Genomic DNA, 14,995 nt, shown 5'->3' with positions numbered 1-14,995 from the left:
GTTCACACTCATGCATGCATGCCCTTTGTGTGAAAACAAGATTGCCTGACTTCAAGGAGTCTATTTTGCATGGATATTAACAAGGGTGGTAAATGGAATTTATATGATGTATAATGCAGAAAGATTACATTATTATGTAACATACTGAACAATATTTTGTTCTAGGTTAAGCTTTATTATTCCATATTTATCATACTTAACTTTATACCATTACTCAGTTCGTGCTGCTACTACTCTCGCTACTAATTACAATTGGCCTTCTGACCTTGTACTTGGCATTAGACCAAGTATGTAAGAGCTCCAAACACATCTTGCTTAAGTGAAGCAGCAGAAGAGACTATCACCTGGTATGTCAACTTCTCACCATCTTTTTGTAAACTGGAGTTTCTCTGGCGTGGCTTGAATGTTAACGTTAATCACTGTCCTATGCACTCTCTTGTTCTCATTTCCCTTGAATCCAGAGACTCCTATTGATGGGTAATTGATGGTTGAGATCAAGTCTAGTTTGGAATCTGCAGGGCAAGTGAAATTATGTGGAACTGGTTGCAATGACGGCTGTGAGAAAGTGTAAACCTGTTACAGTTAGAAGAGTTGAAGTTATTTTCTTTGCTTACATGCATGTGGAATCCTCGTAGTCCAAAGCATGCTTCTTGGCTTATACTTAAACTAATGTCAAGTCGAGATCACATCACACCGCAACTTCAAGTGGTTCAGAGTAGAATGCACTCGTACTTGTGCTACTTTGAGAAAGTTTGTATTATCAACAAAAAGACATCGCATGATCTTTATCTCTTTTCTTTCCCTTTTTGGTCAAAACATGGTCTATTTATCTAATTTATGAGGGGCAAAAAAAAGAAAGAGATAAAATGGAATTACCATCAAATATTAAAAACCTCCGATGCCGGGAATCGAACCCGGGTCTCCTGGGTGAAAGCCAGATATCCTAACCGCTGGACGACATCGGATAGACGTTAGTAGTTATGAATCTAAGAATATAGCGTGTGTTAGTATACCTCCACTACTTGTAAGCTAGAGATGGTAATGTCAAAGAAGGTTTATGATTAAATGTTTTTTTTTTGGTTTAAAAGGGTTGATAATAATGAATACGCTGAATGTTGAAGGTTTATGATTATATCTTGAAATATCTATGTGCACAGGAAAGGTAAGGTTCGACTCTACCCAGAGTTACTTTAGTTTTTTCTTTTAGAATTAGGCTTCTTATAAATAAAATGTTTATGTTAAAAGACTATTGTTTTAAAATTTGCCTTGAGCCCCACTTACCCTAGGCACGCCACTGGCTGCGATGTGCGCAAGTAGGAAAATTGAGGTGTTAAAGGAAGCATTGATGGAGTTCAATGGACATGAAGAAAGATTCTCAGAGCAACTGCAAGAGCTTGAAGAACATCTCTACTTCTGTTTCCACACTATTAACAGATCAAGAAGACTAGTGTTAGCGCAAATCACCGTACCAAGTTCTTGATTCTTCAATTATTTTGGTTCATCAAAAATATAAATACTTTTGTAGTGTTTATGAATTACTTATCATAAATAATTATCAGTGTAGGAAAATATTTCAATGTTTTCTTCATGATTCTAGTAAAACTGTCCAAGCAAAATATTTAATTATGAAGTGACAAAAAAGATATATTTGATTATGTTATTTTCTTGTGTTCTAAAGCAGTGTAGGTCAAACATCATTATGACTGAACCGACCCAAACCAAAACTAAGATGGTTACAAAGAAACTGATTTAATTTCACACTCTTGTTAAAATTGTACTTGGTAAACTCACTTTGCTACATAATATTTCCGGGTTTGAATCATTCAAATACACACAACAAATATATATAATCATTTCCTCAAATAGAATCGGATCTTCTCCATTAACAGACCCATCAAACCAGAAAGAAAAGCAGAAGAAAAAACAAAGCGGGCGGGTCGCTCCGGGAGAAAAGAAACAGAGATACAGAGCGCGACCACAGCCAATAACTTTTTCAGACAGACAAACTTAAAACTGAACTCTTGAAGAATAAGTCTGTCCGAAAGACCAAGAAGAAGGAACAACATTGAGGAAGACTCTCGTAGCACCATCGGTAGTGGTAATGGAGAAAGAAAGAGATTGGCCATCGAGATAAGCGTTTGATTGCCAATTAGCTCCCCAGTTACGAGACATAGCTAACCAACCAGTTTTTGATCCTTTGATGGATACAGACTGAATCGAACCAGCTCCTCCTACGTTCGAAATGTTCACTAGCTCGAAGTAATCCCTGCCGTTGATTCTGAATCTCACTCCTCCTCTCTTGTAACAACTTACTCTGTTTTTCAAAACAGAGACTTTCCGTTTAGAAGTTTTCTGAAAGTTTTAAACCTTTAATGAAAAGTTCTAACCTTTGGAACACGACGGGGACGATTCCGCCTCTGTAGATTCCGATCTTCTCCCAAGCGGGTTGTGCCATGTCGAAATGTTTGAGCGGCGGGTTGCACCAGCCACCGTCGTTGTTGGGGAGAGCGAAGTTCGGTGGGCAGAAGTTGGTTGCTGTGATAACCACCGAAGCTCCTTTCTTGCACCACCGTGAGTCCGCCGCGTAGTCGCACGTTATCCTATAGCATTCGCCGCAAGAAGCTCCGTTGTTAAACAGAGCCGTGCTTAGCGCCGCCGTCATTGTCCCGTACCCCGCAGAGTAGAGATCTCCGTACCCACAAGCTCCGCCTGGATATAGACAAAAGGAACATACTTTTGAGTCCAATGGAGTAGTATGTAAATATATTTATATGCAATTAAAATGATTTATGTTACCCATTGTTCCAGAAGCGTCACTCCCTCCATAGAATGTGGCGTGGCCATTGGTTAAACCAGAAGGCCTAAACGCATCAACCGCTATAACAAGAGCGGCCAAAAGCACCAATCCAGCTAGAGACTTTGCCATTGCTTAAAACTAGTAGAAGAAGAAAGAGATGATGATGATCGAGTGAAGGAGAGAGACTTGTTTAAATAAAGGTGGGAAGTGTGTGTGTGTTTGTGTAGACTGTGTAGTAGCAACAAAACCTTACATGTGATCTTATCTTTATCTAGCCTGTGTGTATCTTTATTTTCTTTATTATTCTTTTCTTTTTGGCAAATCTTTTACATGTGTATATTTTTTGTAAGTAAACACTATATAAGTCCAAAAAGATATCTTTAAATTTTGTTTGTTGTAATATGTAGATGGGATTAGTGTATATATTCCCCCACTAAGCTCAAATAAACTCTGGATGTAAGTTTCACTAATATTAGTTTTTGTTCATTTCTATCAGATATATATTTTGCTGTACAATGCGGTGGATATTTAATTTTTCCTTAAATACATATAAGATAATTTTCTTGTTTGTAATGTGCACAATACTATCATGTGCAGGTTGGTCTGTGCAGGTTCATCCATCACATGCTCTCTTCTCCGACATTATTAGCAACAGGCCAAATCGAATTTTATTTCTTTAAATCATTATTAATTAATAATTATTTGGGTTATTCATCTCTCAAAACTTGATTTCCTTTCTAAGTTGGGGAAGATCACGGTAATAAATAAAACAGTGATTTTAGGGTTTTGGGTGTGGAAGGAGAAGATGCTGCCATGGAGGACATTGGAGAAAAGGGAAGGCCACCGGGAGATCCTCCTGATGCGCCAGGCTCTTGGGTAAGGAAGGTTATAGGGTGTAACGAGGGGGGGATGCCTGTTCCAGAAGAAGTTGTGGATGAAGAGTTTGTGGAGTCGAGACTGAGATTAGAGTTCCCGAATGGAGAGGATGGAGAGCCAGTGATAACGATAGGGGAAGAGGTACTGACGGCTATGAATAGCTTATGGAAGAGATGCATGATCGTTAGGGTTTTGGGAAGGAATGTCTCACTGCTGAATCTGACTCGCAAACTGAAGGAGTTGTGGAAACCTAATGGATCGATGTTTGTCATGGACCTACCAAGGAATTTTTTCATGGTGCGTTTCGAGTCGGAGGAGGAGTACATGAATGCACTGTCGGGGGGGCCATGGAGAGCTTTTGGTAGCTGCCTTATGGTACAAGCATGGAATCCAGATTTCGATCCGTTGAGAGATGAGATAGTCACAACGCCGGAGTGGGTTCGATTATCGCATATCCCAGTTAACCTTTATCATAAGACCATACTGATGGGTATAGCCAAGGGATTAGGGCGACCGATAAAGGTTGACCTGACAACTCTGAAGTTTGAGAGAGCTCGATTTGCGAGAATCTGCGTGGAGGTAAATCTCAACAAGCCGTTAAAAGGGACAGTGGTGATTAATGGCGAGAGGTATTGGGTTTCGTATGAAGGGATATCAACAATCTGCTCGACATGTGGTATGTATGGACATTTAGCACATGCATGTCCACGAAAGAGTGTTGAGAGAGCTCCAGCGACTGCGTCTATCCCAATAACAAAACCGCATGAGATTACGGGAGATACGGGGATGGTAACGGAATTTACCCAAGTGAGACCAGCGAGGAGAAGACAAGAGCAACAGAATGGAGGAGGAGGCTCTATGCGTAATAATGAGGGAAGAGATATGAGGGGAGCTAAAATAATGACGGGGAGTAGAGTAAAGGAAGCACGCAATGGGAGTGCGGTGGAGATAATAAAGGTGTCAAACAGATTTGGAGGATTAGGTGAAGAGGGGGAGACAGAGAAACTAGAAGAGGAGGTTGGAAGAGATGGCGCGAATAAAGAGAATGAGAATACCATAAACCTAAGCTCAATAGGTTCAAGTAGAATGTTTGGGAAGGATGTGTCGTTTGCAGCGAAGGAAGGGAATGAGAAGCACATGTCAATCAAAGTTGGGCAAAAAGAGAAGAAGGCCGGGAATTTACGAGGCCCAAATCCATTAAAGTTTAAATCAAGAAATGTTGGGCCTACACGAGGTCTGGTATTCGGCCCAACGAGGGGCGAAACTGGACTGTCGATGAGTGGAAAGAGGTTGCGGGTTGAAAACGAGTGTGTTGGCCGGCCAGGTGGTGTCTTCGCTGGTGTTGGGGAAATCGGAATTAACGAGAAATGCACTGAGCATGGCGGTGAAGATAGGGAGGTACAGGAACAACCTGCAATAACGGCGAATCTGTCTCTTGATGATTCAGAAGCACGAATGGGGCAGGATGGAGAATCCTCGAAGAGAGTGGAGGCATAACGATTTGCCCCGGTAATTTTACTCATTGATTATAAAGATCTGATGAAGTGCATTCTATGGAATTGCCGGGGGGCAAATAAACCTCAATTCCGCCGATCGATCCGTTATTTGGTGAAGAAGTTCAGAACAGATATCCTTGCTGTTTTCGAAACTCATGCAGGTGGTGAAGCTGCGAGTCGAATTTGTCAGAAATTGGGTTTTGAAAATTCGTTCAGAGTAGATGCTTGTGGCCAGAGTGGAGGTATGTGGCTGTTATGGAGGGATGAGTTTAGGACACCTTGAAGTGGTTAAGTCCTCGGATCAATTTATCCATGCCAGAATAGGAACTGGGGCAGAGGGGATAAATCTGATCGTTGTGTACGCTGCGCCTACGCCGAGCCGTCGGAGTGGCTTATGGGATATGTTGGGAGAGGAGATAAGGAATGCTGTTGGTCCGGTGTTTGTGGGTGGAGACTTCAACACTATTGTGAGATTGGACGAGAGAAGTGGAGGAAACGGAAGATTATCGGAGGATTCCTTAACGTTTGGCGACTGGATTAATAATATGTCTCTAATTGATATGGGATTTGGTGGCAATCAGTTCACATGGAAGAGAGGGAAAACGGAGAGCACTTTTGTCGCAAAGAGGTTGGACAGAGTGTTATGTTGTGCCCAAGCTAGACTTAAGTGGCAGGAGGCAAGAGTATCACACCTTCCCTTTTTTGGCCTCCGACCATGCCCCTTTGTACCTACAACTTACGCCGGAGGTGAAAGGAAATGCGTGTCGTCGTCCTTTTCGTTTTGAGGCGGCATGGCTTCAACATAGCTAGTTCCAAGATCTGTTAACAGCTTCATGGGACCGTGAAATTGATACTAGAGAAGCTTTAACAAGACTAGGAGTGACTCTTCGGAAGTGGAATAAAGAAGTGTTTGGTAATGTTCAAAAAAAAAAGGAGGGCTTAGCTTCGGAAATAAAAGAGATACAGGAGAGGATTGAACAAAACGCTTCTGACGAGTTGCTGGTGAAAGAGGGGGAGCTCCTCAAGGAGTTTGAGATAGTCCTTGAACAAGAAGAGGTTATTTGGTTCCAAAAATCGCGTGAGAAGTGGGTTGTTCATGGAGACAGGAACACTAAATTCTTTCATATGTCGACAATCATACGGAGAAGGAGAAACAAAGTTGAGATGCTAAGAAACAACGAGAATCAATGGGTATCAGAGGCTCAGGAACTGGAAGAGCTAGCGGTGAACTACTTTAAAAAATTATATTCATTGGAGGATGTGGATACAGATACTCAAGGCTTATTGGTGAAGAGATTTGTGAGTCTTACGAATCATGATTATGATTCTCTGAACAAAACTTTTTCGGCAGAGGAAGTAGAGAAGGCAGTAAGAGGTATGGGAAGCTTTAAAGCGCCAGGACCTGACGGGTTCCAACCGGTTTTCTATCAGAGATGTTGGGAAACAGTAGGGGATGCTGTGGTTAGATTTGCTACTCAATTTTTTGAGACTGGGAAGCTACCAGAGAATACTAATGACGCTCTCGTGGTCTTAATACCGAAAGTGACCAAGCCGGAGAGCATTACTCAGTTTCGGCCAATAAGTCTGTGTAATGTGCTTTTCAAAACAATCACCAAAGCCATGGTAGGGAGATTGAAGGGAATTATGAGGAAACTAATTGGGCCTGCTCAAGCTAGTTTCATTCCTGGCAGGTTAAGTGCTGATAACATTGTGGTTGTTCAGGAAGCGGTTCACTCGATGAGAAGAAAGAAGGGTCGGAAGGGATGGATGCTCTTAAAGTTAGACTTGGAGAAAGCCTATGATAGGCTGCGATGGGATTTCTTGGAGGACACGCTAAGAGCTGCAGGTTTGTCAGAAGTTTGGGTTGGAAGGATTATGGAATGTGTAGCTGGTCCTTCGATGTGTATCTTGTGGAATGGAGAGAAAACAGAACCGTTCAAGCCATCGAGAGGGCTCAGACAAGGAGACCCCTTGTCACCATACTTGTTTGTATTATGCATGGAGAGGCTTTGCCATTTGATAGATGAAGCGGTGGAGGAAAAGAGATGGAAGCCCATAAATTTATCGAGAGGGGGTCCACAGTTATCACATATCTGCTTTGCTGATGACCTGATTCTTTTCGCCGAAGCATCAGTAACGCAAATACGTGTGATACGAGAGGTGTTGGAGAAGTTTTGCAAAGCTTCAGGGCAGAAAGTAAGTCTCCCAAAGTCTAAAATTTTTTTCTCTAGCAATGTGACTAGAGAACGGGGGGAAAGAATAAGCCGGGAAAGTGGTATAGCATCGACAAGGGATTTGGGAAAATACTTGGGAATGCCGATATTGCAGAAGAGAATAAATAAGGATACGTTTGGGGAGGTTCTTGAGAAAGTTGCTTCCAGATTATCTGGGTGGAAGAAGCAGACACTAAGCCTTGCAGGGAGGGTAACTATGACAAAGGCGGTCCTATCTTCAATGCCGGTGCACTCGATGAGCACCATAATCCTACCAGTCAGTACTCTTGAAAAACTAGATAGTTTATCAAGGAGTTTTGTATGGGGTAGCGGTCAACACTTGGTCTCATGGGAGAAGGTCTGCAAGCCGAAAACCGAGGGAGGTCTTGGGATTAGGAAATCGAGAGATATGAATAAGGCTTTGATAGCTAAAGTGGGATGGCGGCTGTTGTATGATACTGAGAGTTTATGGGCTCGAGTGTTACGCAGTAAATACAAGGTGAGCAATATTCACGACTTGTCTTGGACGGGAGTGAGAAGTAATGGCTCGTCTACTTGGAGAAGTTTGGCTCTGGGGATAAGGGAAGTGGTAGCTAAAGGACACAGCTGGGTTATTGGAAATGGGAGAGAGATCAAGTTTTGGACGGACAGATGGCTCTCAAACCAACCACTTATGATAGCTGCGATTGGAGGGCTACCAGAAGGCTATGAGGAAGTTATTGCTAGAGACATGTGGGTAGTAGGTGGCGGTTGGGATCTACCTAGGATAGCGCCCTTTGTAGCGGAAGAAACACGACAAGAGCTTGCGGCAGTGGTAGTAGATACTGTTACTGAAACTAAGGACCGACTAGCCTGGAGTCAAACTAAGAATGGACAATTTACAGTAAAGTCTGGTTATGAGCTGATCACGCGGGACGATACCCCAAGACAAAATATGGAGAGTCTCTTTAGGAGTATGTGGCATGTGGTGGTGCCTGAGAGAGTGAAAATATTTCTCTGGTTAGTTGGTAATCATGCAATCATGACGAATGCTGAACGGTATAGACGGCATCTTAGTGGAACGGATGTGTGTCAAGTTTGTAAAGGTGGAATAGAGACAATTCTCCATGTTATTAGAGATTGCCCAGCGATAAGAGGAATATGGGATCGTTTTGTCCCAGCTGCGCGGAGACATACTTTCTTCTCAATGCCTTTACTTGAATGGCTTTATAAAAATCTCAGTGATAATGGAACAGGAAGCGAGACCCCGTGGTCCTCGACTTTTGCTCTCACTGTGTGGTGGGGGTGGAAGTGGAGATGTAGAGATGTTTTTGGTGAGAAACGACTTTGGAGAGACAGAATTGGTTTTTTGAAGAACTTGGCCAAGGAAGTGATTCTAGCTAATGAGACTAATAAGAGTCAAAGGAGTGTTGAGCAGAGAATTGAGATAATGGTGGGATGGATGCCACCTCGGGTGGGGTGGATGAAGATGAATACAGACGGGTCGTCGCATGGAAACCCAGGGCCTGCAGCTGCGGGAGGGGTACTGCGGAATGGAGAAGGAGAGTGGTGTGGTGGCTTTGCTGTAAACATAGGGAGGTGTGGAGCCCCGTTGGCAGAACTGTGGGGAGTGTATTACGGTCTGGTGGCTGCTTGGGAGAAAGGGATTGGTAGGCTGGAGTTTGAGGTTGACTCTAAAGAGGTGGTAGAGTTCCTTACGATAGGGATTGGAGATACTCATCCTCTATCGTTCCTGGTACGAATGTGCCATGGCTTTTTAAACAAGGACTGGGAGGTCCATATTGTTCATGTGTATAGGGAAGCAAACCGCTTAGCTGATGGTTTGGCTAACCTTGCCTTTTCTCTTCCATTTGGGTTTCATAGATTTGATGAGGTTCCAATTGAGGTTGCTGTTTTATTACAAGAGGATGTTGTTGGACCTTTCCGGCCACGACAAGTTATTGTAAACTGAAGTATGTTTTCTTTTTAATAAATTCTGGGAGTTTTCTCCCAATTTCTTACCAAAAAATAAATAAATAAAACAGTGATAAATAAACATATGGATACAAGAAGGTTAAGGACTCGAGGACCTTGTTTAGATTTGATTTAGAGTTCAATAAACCTTGAGAGCCAGTGACATTGATGATGAGGCTTAGATAGTTGGCAGTTGTAGCCATCAAAGAGCCCAGGAAATTCATTACTGATTTTCTTCATTATTGAAAACTTAATGACTCACACGACAAAGACCTGTAAACTTAAAGCATAACATGAGATTGTTTTATTAAGAAAATGAAACCTAGTTTGGCAGGAACGGACTTATGTATCAATTATTTTAATGGCCTTACACATGTCTTGTCTTCATTCTTCTGATATCATATTCAAGGGTCTTTACCGTCTAGTAGTTAAGAGATAAATGTGGACTTAAAGTTACATATTAACATGCCAATGTTGCATTACTGACCCACCTAATCTCTCTTATAGTATTCAACAAGATAATATAAATCTCTTTTCCTAAAGTTATAACCAAAGTAATAAAAAGGAACAATGATTATCCGGAGAGGAGGAAACATATCCTCAATAAAACACTTAGAACTAAAGGCACTGTAGACAGTAAAGTTGTGTGCAAAAACAAGAAACAGAGTGAGAGTAAACAAACTCAAACTGAGATATTATCCTTCTCTAAAAGTCATCATCGTCTTCCTCAGCCATATGCTTAGCCAACTCTTCCTCCTCTTCTCATCGCTCTCTTTCTCCTTGCGGGTGTTGGGAGGACACCTCAAAGCTCTGACCGCCTTGTTATGCATGTTGAGGCAGAACGCGATTCTCGAGTTAAGCTCTGTCTGTGGCTCATTCGTGGAGTAGATGTCCCCTGTTTCATTGGAGACCATGCACCCGTTTTTGTGATCGATGGTCGCGTCCATTGCTCCGTCGCGTATGGCCTTTGGCACTATGCTTTCAGCATCAGCCACAGGGTTTGCCGAGCTGAGCCTCAGCTTTTTGGCGACGTCAGGAAGGGATATCAAATAGAAGATGATTTTTATGTAGCAAAGAAAAGGTACACACAACAGATGGAAGATAATGACCAAAGGATGAGCAAGAGAGTATAATGGAACACATCAACTAGGTTGGAGACTAGTTAGTGATATGACTGCAAGTGGAAAATGATTAGGGAAATGGATATAAAAGTGTATGAAAGCATAAACAAGAAAGAGCTACCTGCTGGTTTGAATGTAATGCAGGTAGTTACGAAGCAACAGGTTTAGAAGTGTTTCATGTATTCAACACAAAAAAATTTCAATCAGCGAACAAAAGTTTCATAGCAATGAACGTAGAGGTTTAAACACACACATACCTGACCCAACTCATCATGGCGTAGTGTTGCAGAGTGATGCAAGGCAAGAAGATTCCTGCATGTATAAACAAATGAAACCAGAGAATTAACAGTTAAACTACTGATTAGTACTAAGATGGGAAGAACCAAGTACAAAAAAGAAAAAACTAAAAACAACCCGTCTGTTAACTACAACTAACCCGCGGATTTCAGCAAGATCGCCAGTTAGCTCATAACTCAAGGAATAGTAAAAGTTTCAAGTTCCTTTCGCGTAAGAACCTTAAGCCAAGAGAGCATGACCCGCGCAAGTACTGCAGTATCATCTTCAATGCCGCACCGTGAGACTCCTTCGGATCTTGCATATATCTACTTAGCACTCCGACACTGAATGATAAGTCAGGACGTGTATGAAGTAGATATCTAAGGCAACCAATGCTTCGCCGGTACTCTTTTGGGTCGGCACTTCTCTCATCTGGTGACTTAGTGAACTTAGCGTTCATCTCCATTGGAACATGTGTTGCATTGCAAGCTCCCATTCCGGTTTCCTCAAGGATCTTGCGTGCATACCTATCCTGTTTCAGAACAATGCCATCATCTCCTTGATGAACTTCTATTCCCAAGTAGTAGGTTAACTTGCCAAGATCACTCATCTCAAACTTATTTGCCATCTCTTTCTTGAATTCTTGTATTCGTTGAAGTGATGAACCAGTAACAAGTAGATCATCAACATACACAGCCACGATCAGAAGTTTGCCATGTTCCTCCTTGCGGTATAATGAGGGTTCTTTTGAGCATCGGTGGAAGTTTAAGCCACGCAGGATTTGATTCAGTTTCAAGTTCCACGCCCTTGGAGCCTGGCGCAAGCCGTAGAGAGCCTTCTTGAGCTTATAAACCTTATCCTCTTGACCTTTAACAACGAAACCATTAGGCTGTACCACATAAACTTCTTCTTTCAGCTCTCCATGGAGGAATGCTGTTTTAACATCAAGATGGTGGATCTCCCACCCATTAGAAGCGGCTAGTGCAATGATCAAACGAATCGTTTCAACTCGAGCCACCGGTGCAAAGACTTCATCATAATCAATTCCATGCCTTTGGACGTATCCCTTTGCTACTAACCGTGCTTTAAACTTACTGATACTTCCATCGGCATTGCGTTTTATTTTAAACACCCATTTAAGACCAATAGGCTTTTTACCAGATGGTAGTTCAACGAGATCCCATGTGTTATTCTTTTCTATAGAGAAGATTTCGTCTTTGCAAGCATCTACCCAAACTTTTAGCTTCTTGGCCTCAGTATAGTCCCATGGTTCCTCGTTTATTACCATCAATAGTCGTTCACTTTCAATCTCAGCCAATAGAATGTAGTCATCGAGATAAGAGGGTTTGGACCTTACTCGTTGAGACCGTCCTATCTCGTGAACCATCAATTCATCAGCTTCCTGAGTCTCTTCGTCCTTCTTCTCGACTGTCTCTTGTAGCTTAAGTGCTTTATCTGGACAGTCGGAAGCATAATGACCTAGCTTATCACACTTGAAGCATGTGATGTGCGAAATATCTCCGCTTAGTCGTTGTCTATATGCTTCTCTTTGACTCTGGAATGAAGATCCGGAGCGGCCACGTCCTCGTCCTCGCCAATTTGAGCGACCACCTCGTCCACGGCCTCGCCCCCCATAATTCTCTTGATTCGTATCAGCATACATAAGTTTCCCTTGATCGTCACGAGAATCTTCTTCTTCGTCTTCAGCTATTCTTTCTTCATACGCTTTCAATCGTCCAACTATGTCTTCGAAACTGGTTGTATTAAGGTCCAAGACTTGCTCAAGAGAGGCAACCATATGAATATATTTCTTCCTTGGCAAGCTTTTAAGGAATTTCTTTACCAGCTTAGGTTCTTCAATCATCTCGCCCAGCGATGCAGACTTTGAAGAAATCTCCGAAAGTTAACCGACAAAAGTATCAATTGTATCTCCATCTTTCATCTTGAGTCTGTCAAATTCCGCCATTAGGGTTTGTAACCTAGCTTCCTTGACTCTTTCGGCTCCAATGTGCCTTGCCTTTATCGCATCCCAAACCGCTTTTGATGTTTCTATGTCTCCAACTTGTAAAACTAAAGCCTCCGGTATGGACTGAAACAAAAACGCAATAGCCATATTGTTCTTCTTCTCATCTTTGGATCCTGGATCGATTGTTTCCCATACTTCACTGACTTTGAGCGCAATTTTCATTCGCATAGACCAGACCGTGTAGTTTGAGGATGTTAGCATAGGAAACTTGATGGAGGTAGGTTTTGTATCTTTGTGCATAGCGATCTCGTCTTTGTCGTCTCCCATGTTTGTTGAATTTGATCTTCAAGTTGCTTTGTATGGCTCTGATACCAAATGTAGAATCACACAATCGATATCAATAAGAAGTCCTTCTCTTATTCAATCAATCAAGTTCACAATCACAATATCAAAATCACTCAAAGCTCATAAGCTATGTCACATCTTGACATCTTCTTATATAGGAACCAAAGTTTCCTAAACACAATAGGTTTAACATAAAACAATATTTCCTAATCCTTTAGATTTTCATAACACACTAGGATTAGGTAGCTTCAATCTCAAGTTACTTCAAGCTAACTCCAACAATCACATCGATGGTTCTTCTGTTTAGGTTCTTGAGACGAGCAATGCTTGCCGTCTTGACGAAGAACAAGCTTTAGCCTAAGAGATAACCAAAAAGCAAACTCATGAAACTAAACCCATTATCATAATTCATAAATATAACTCATGATAAGGCAGGCAGCATGCATGATTAACCTCGGGGTACTTCTTCTGATCAATCAGAAAAAGAAGAACAATGAAGCTCCTAACGATTGAGATTCACGCACGCTGCATCGTGGAGGAGATGATCGATTGAGAAGGGGTGTTGGTTATCTTTCATCTCGACGTCCTGTGTCATTTTGCCCAACTCACGTACGTTGCTCTTCACAGAGACGGAAAGAAGATTAGGTTAGGATTATGACATCGATGGTTCTTCTGTTTAGGTTCTTGAGACGAGCAATGCTTATGCGCAAGCTAAGTGCCAAGTAATTAAGCTGTTAGAGATCATACGGGATCGTTTGAAGTAACACTAGCGTTTAGCTGAATGAACCCTCCTCTTCCACGACCACTGCGTCCTCCTCTCCCACAACCACCACGTCCTCCTCTCCCAGGTACCTACTCAGGCTCCATACTTTCATCATCATACTCAACGTTAACATATCTTTCCCCTGATACAACTGAGAAAACATAAAGCCACAGTCAGATCAACAAAAATGGAACCCTTCTCTAAGATTTTAGAAATAAGATTGATAAAGCAATGCTGCTACCTCTGTCTCCTCTTCCTCTGCCTCTTCTTTCTCTGCCTCAAGGTGATCCATCTACAACAAATAGATAAACATATAAAAGACAGGATCTTAGGGAGGATGAAAATGTTCATTATAAGTCACTGTAATTACCTCTTCCTTCGTAATCAATCTCAACAAATGGCTTCCCCAACTCGATTGGGATCGGACACTGGTAACTGCAACATAATTTAACAAGATATTAGCACCAGAGACATACTAGTGCTTAAGACAATGTAACTGTACCTAAAATATCAAAACAAACAAGCACTAAGAACTCACCCAACTGCGGATGTGTTCAGCTCCTTCTTCGAAAGCGTTATAGTGATCACTAACACATGCCTTGTTGTCTCAATCCTTCACAAGAAAAAAAGGAACAAAGAAGTAGTAACTAACATGCCTGGACAACAAAACTAAGAGCATACACATTATCAATCGACTTACGGAAGAAGGCCTTCCTCTTTACTCTCCCAGATATCAGTTATGTCAATGGATCCAATAGATGTGTGCTGATGGATTCCAGGAATCCTTCTCTGCATCAAGGATTACAGTAACAAAATAAATGGTCAGATAAAATAAAGCTGCTCCATTTTGTTATTAGGAACGGATAAAAGAACGCATACCTTAATGAGCTCGGCAATGGTCACACTCTTGTTGATAGCTTTTTCCATTGCCTTGAAAATAACTTCATTTTTTTGGTGTAAATGTTAAGAAATAGTAGTTTACAATGACACAGCTAATGAGGTATAGTTTACAAGTTGGTATGATTTTTTTTTTATATATCTAGCTTTGAAAGTTTTTTTTATCAAACAATAATGTTTCATCAAAGTAGTTTGCATACAGATCAAATAACAAATAACATGTATGGGATTAGCAAAATGTTGAAGAAATCGAGTCATCAGCCAATCATGGATTTTGCTCTGTCATATGTGG

At 41.7% G+C, this 14,995-nt stretch overlaps 3 protein-coding genes, 1 long non-coding RNA gene and 1 other non-coding gene across 5 annotated transcripts; 2 read left to right on the top strand and 3 right to left on the bottom strand.

Moving 5' to 3' along the window:
- Nucleotides 1–102: 102 nt before the first annotated feature.
- On the top strand, nt 103–1,994 carry LOC125576532. The gene is made up of 2 exons (XR_007314943.1): nt 103–347; nt 462–1,994. It is a non-coding gene; the product is annotated as an uncharacterized LOC125576532 (long non-coding RNA).
- On the bottom strand, nt 894–965 carry TRNAE-UUC. Its single transcript has one exon. It is a non-coding gene; the product is annotated as a tRNA-Glu (tRNA).
- LOC106358254 (expansin-A11-like) lies at nt 1,829–3,185 on the bottom strand. Its single transcript, XM_048736804.1, has 3 exons — nt 2,797–3,185; nt 2,388–2,709; nt 1,829–2,314 (listed from the first exon to the last, which is right to left on the bottom strand). The coding sequence occupies exons 1-3, from the start codon at nt 2,924–2,926 to the stop codon at nt 2,008–2,010; spliced, it is 759 nt and encodes a 252-aa protein (XP_048592761.1). The 5' UTR covers nt 2,927–3,185; the 3' UTR covers nt 1,829–2,007.
- A 425-nt stretch (nt 3,186–3,610) lies between these two features.
- Nucleotides 3,611–5,170, top strand: LOC106355257. The gene has a single exon (XM_048735523.1). It carries the CDS (start codon nt 3,611–3,613, stop codon nt 5,168–5,170), a length of 1,560 nt encoding a protein of 519 aa, XP_048591480.1.
- An 8,646-nt stretch (nt 5,171–13,816) lies between these two features.
- LOC125576139 lies at nt 13,817–14,733 on the bottom strand. The gene is made up of 6 exons (XM_048735522.1): nt 14,686–14,733; nt 14,507–14,595; nt 14,345–14,419; nt 14,177–14,241; nt 14,048–14,079; nt 13,817–13,957 (listed from the first exon to the last, which is right to left on the bottom strand). Exons 1-6 carry the CDS (start codon nt 14,731–14,733, stop codon nt 13,817–13,819), a joined length of 450 nt encoding a protein of 149 aa, XP_048591479.1.
- Between the last annotated feature and the right edge of the window lie 262 nt (nt 14,734–14,995).

Source organism: Brassica napus, chromosome A7, assembly GCF_020379485.1.
Source record: "Brassica napus cultivar Da-Ae chromosome A7, Da-Ae, whole genome shotgun sequence".
NCBI lineage: Eukaryota > Viridiplantae > Streptophyta > Magnoliopsida > Brassicales > Brassicaceae > Brassica > Brassica napus.
The sequence above is the reverse complement of the archived record's forward strand: the minus strand, read 5'-3'. Positions and strand labels throughout refer to the sequence as shown.

Bases quoted from the DNA above. Each gene is read 5' to 3' on its own strand.
- LOC106358254 (XM_048736804.1), bottom strand. From the start codon at position 2,926: ATGGCAAAGTCTCTAGCTGGATTGGTGCTTTTGGCCGCTCTTGTTATA. The intron at 2,710-2,796 runs GTAACATAAATC...GTCTATATCCAG, and splicing joins TGACGCTTCTGGAACAATGG to GCGGAGCTTGTGGGTACGGA. The intron at 2,315-2,387 runs GTTAGAACTTTT...TTTGAAAAACAG, and splicing joins GTCCCCGTCGTGTTCCAAAG to AGTAAGTTGTTACAAGAGAG.
- LOC106355257 (XM_048735523.1), top strand. From the start codon at position 3,611: ATGGAGGACATTGGAGAAAAGGGAAGGCCACCGGGAGATCCTCCTGAT.
- LOC125576139 (XM_048735522.1), bottom strand. From the start codon at position 14,733: ATGGAAAAAGCTATCAACAAGAGTGTGACCATTGCCGAGCTCATTAAG. The intron at 14,596-14,685 runs GTATGCGTTCTT...TCCTTGATGCAG, and splicing joins CCATTGCCGAGCTCATTAAG to AGAAGGATTCCTGGAATCCA. The intron at 14,080-14,176 runs GTAATTACAGTG...ACCTTGAGGCAG, and splicing joins GATTGATTACGAAGGAAGAG to AGAAAGAAGAGGCAGAGGAA.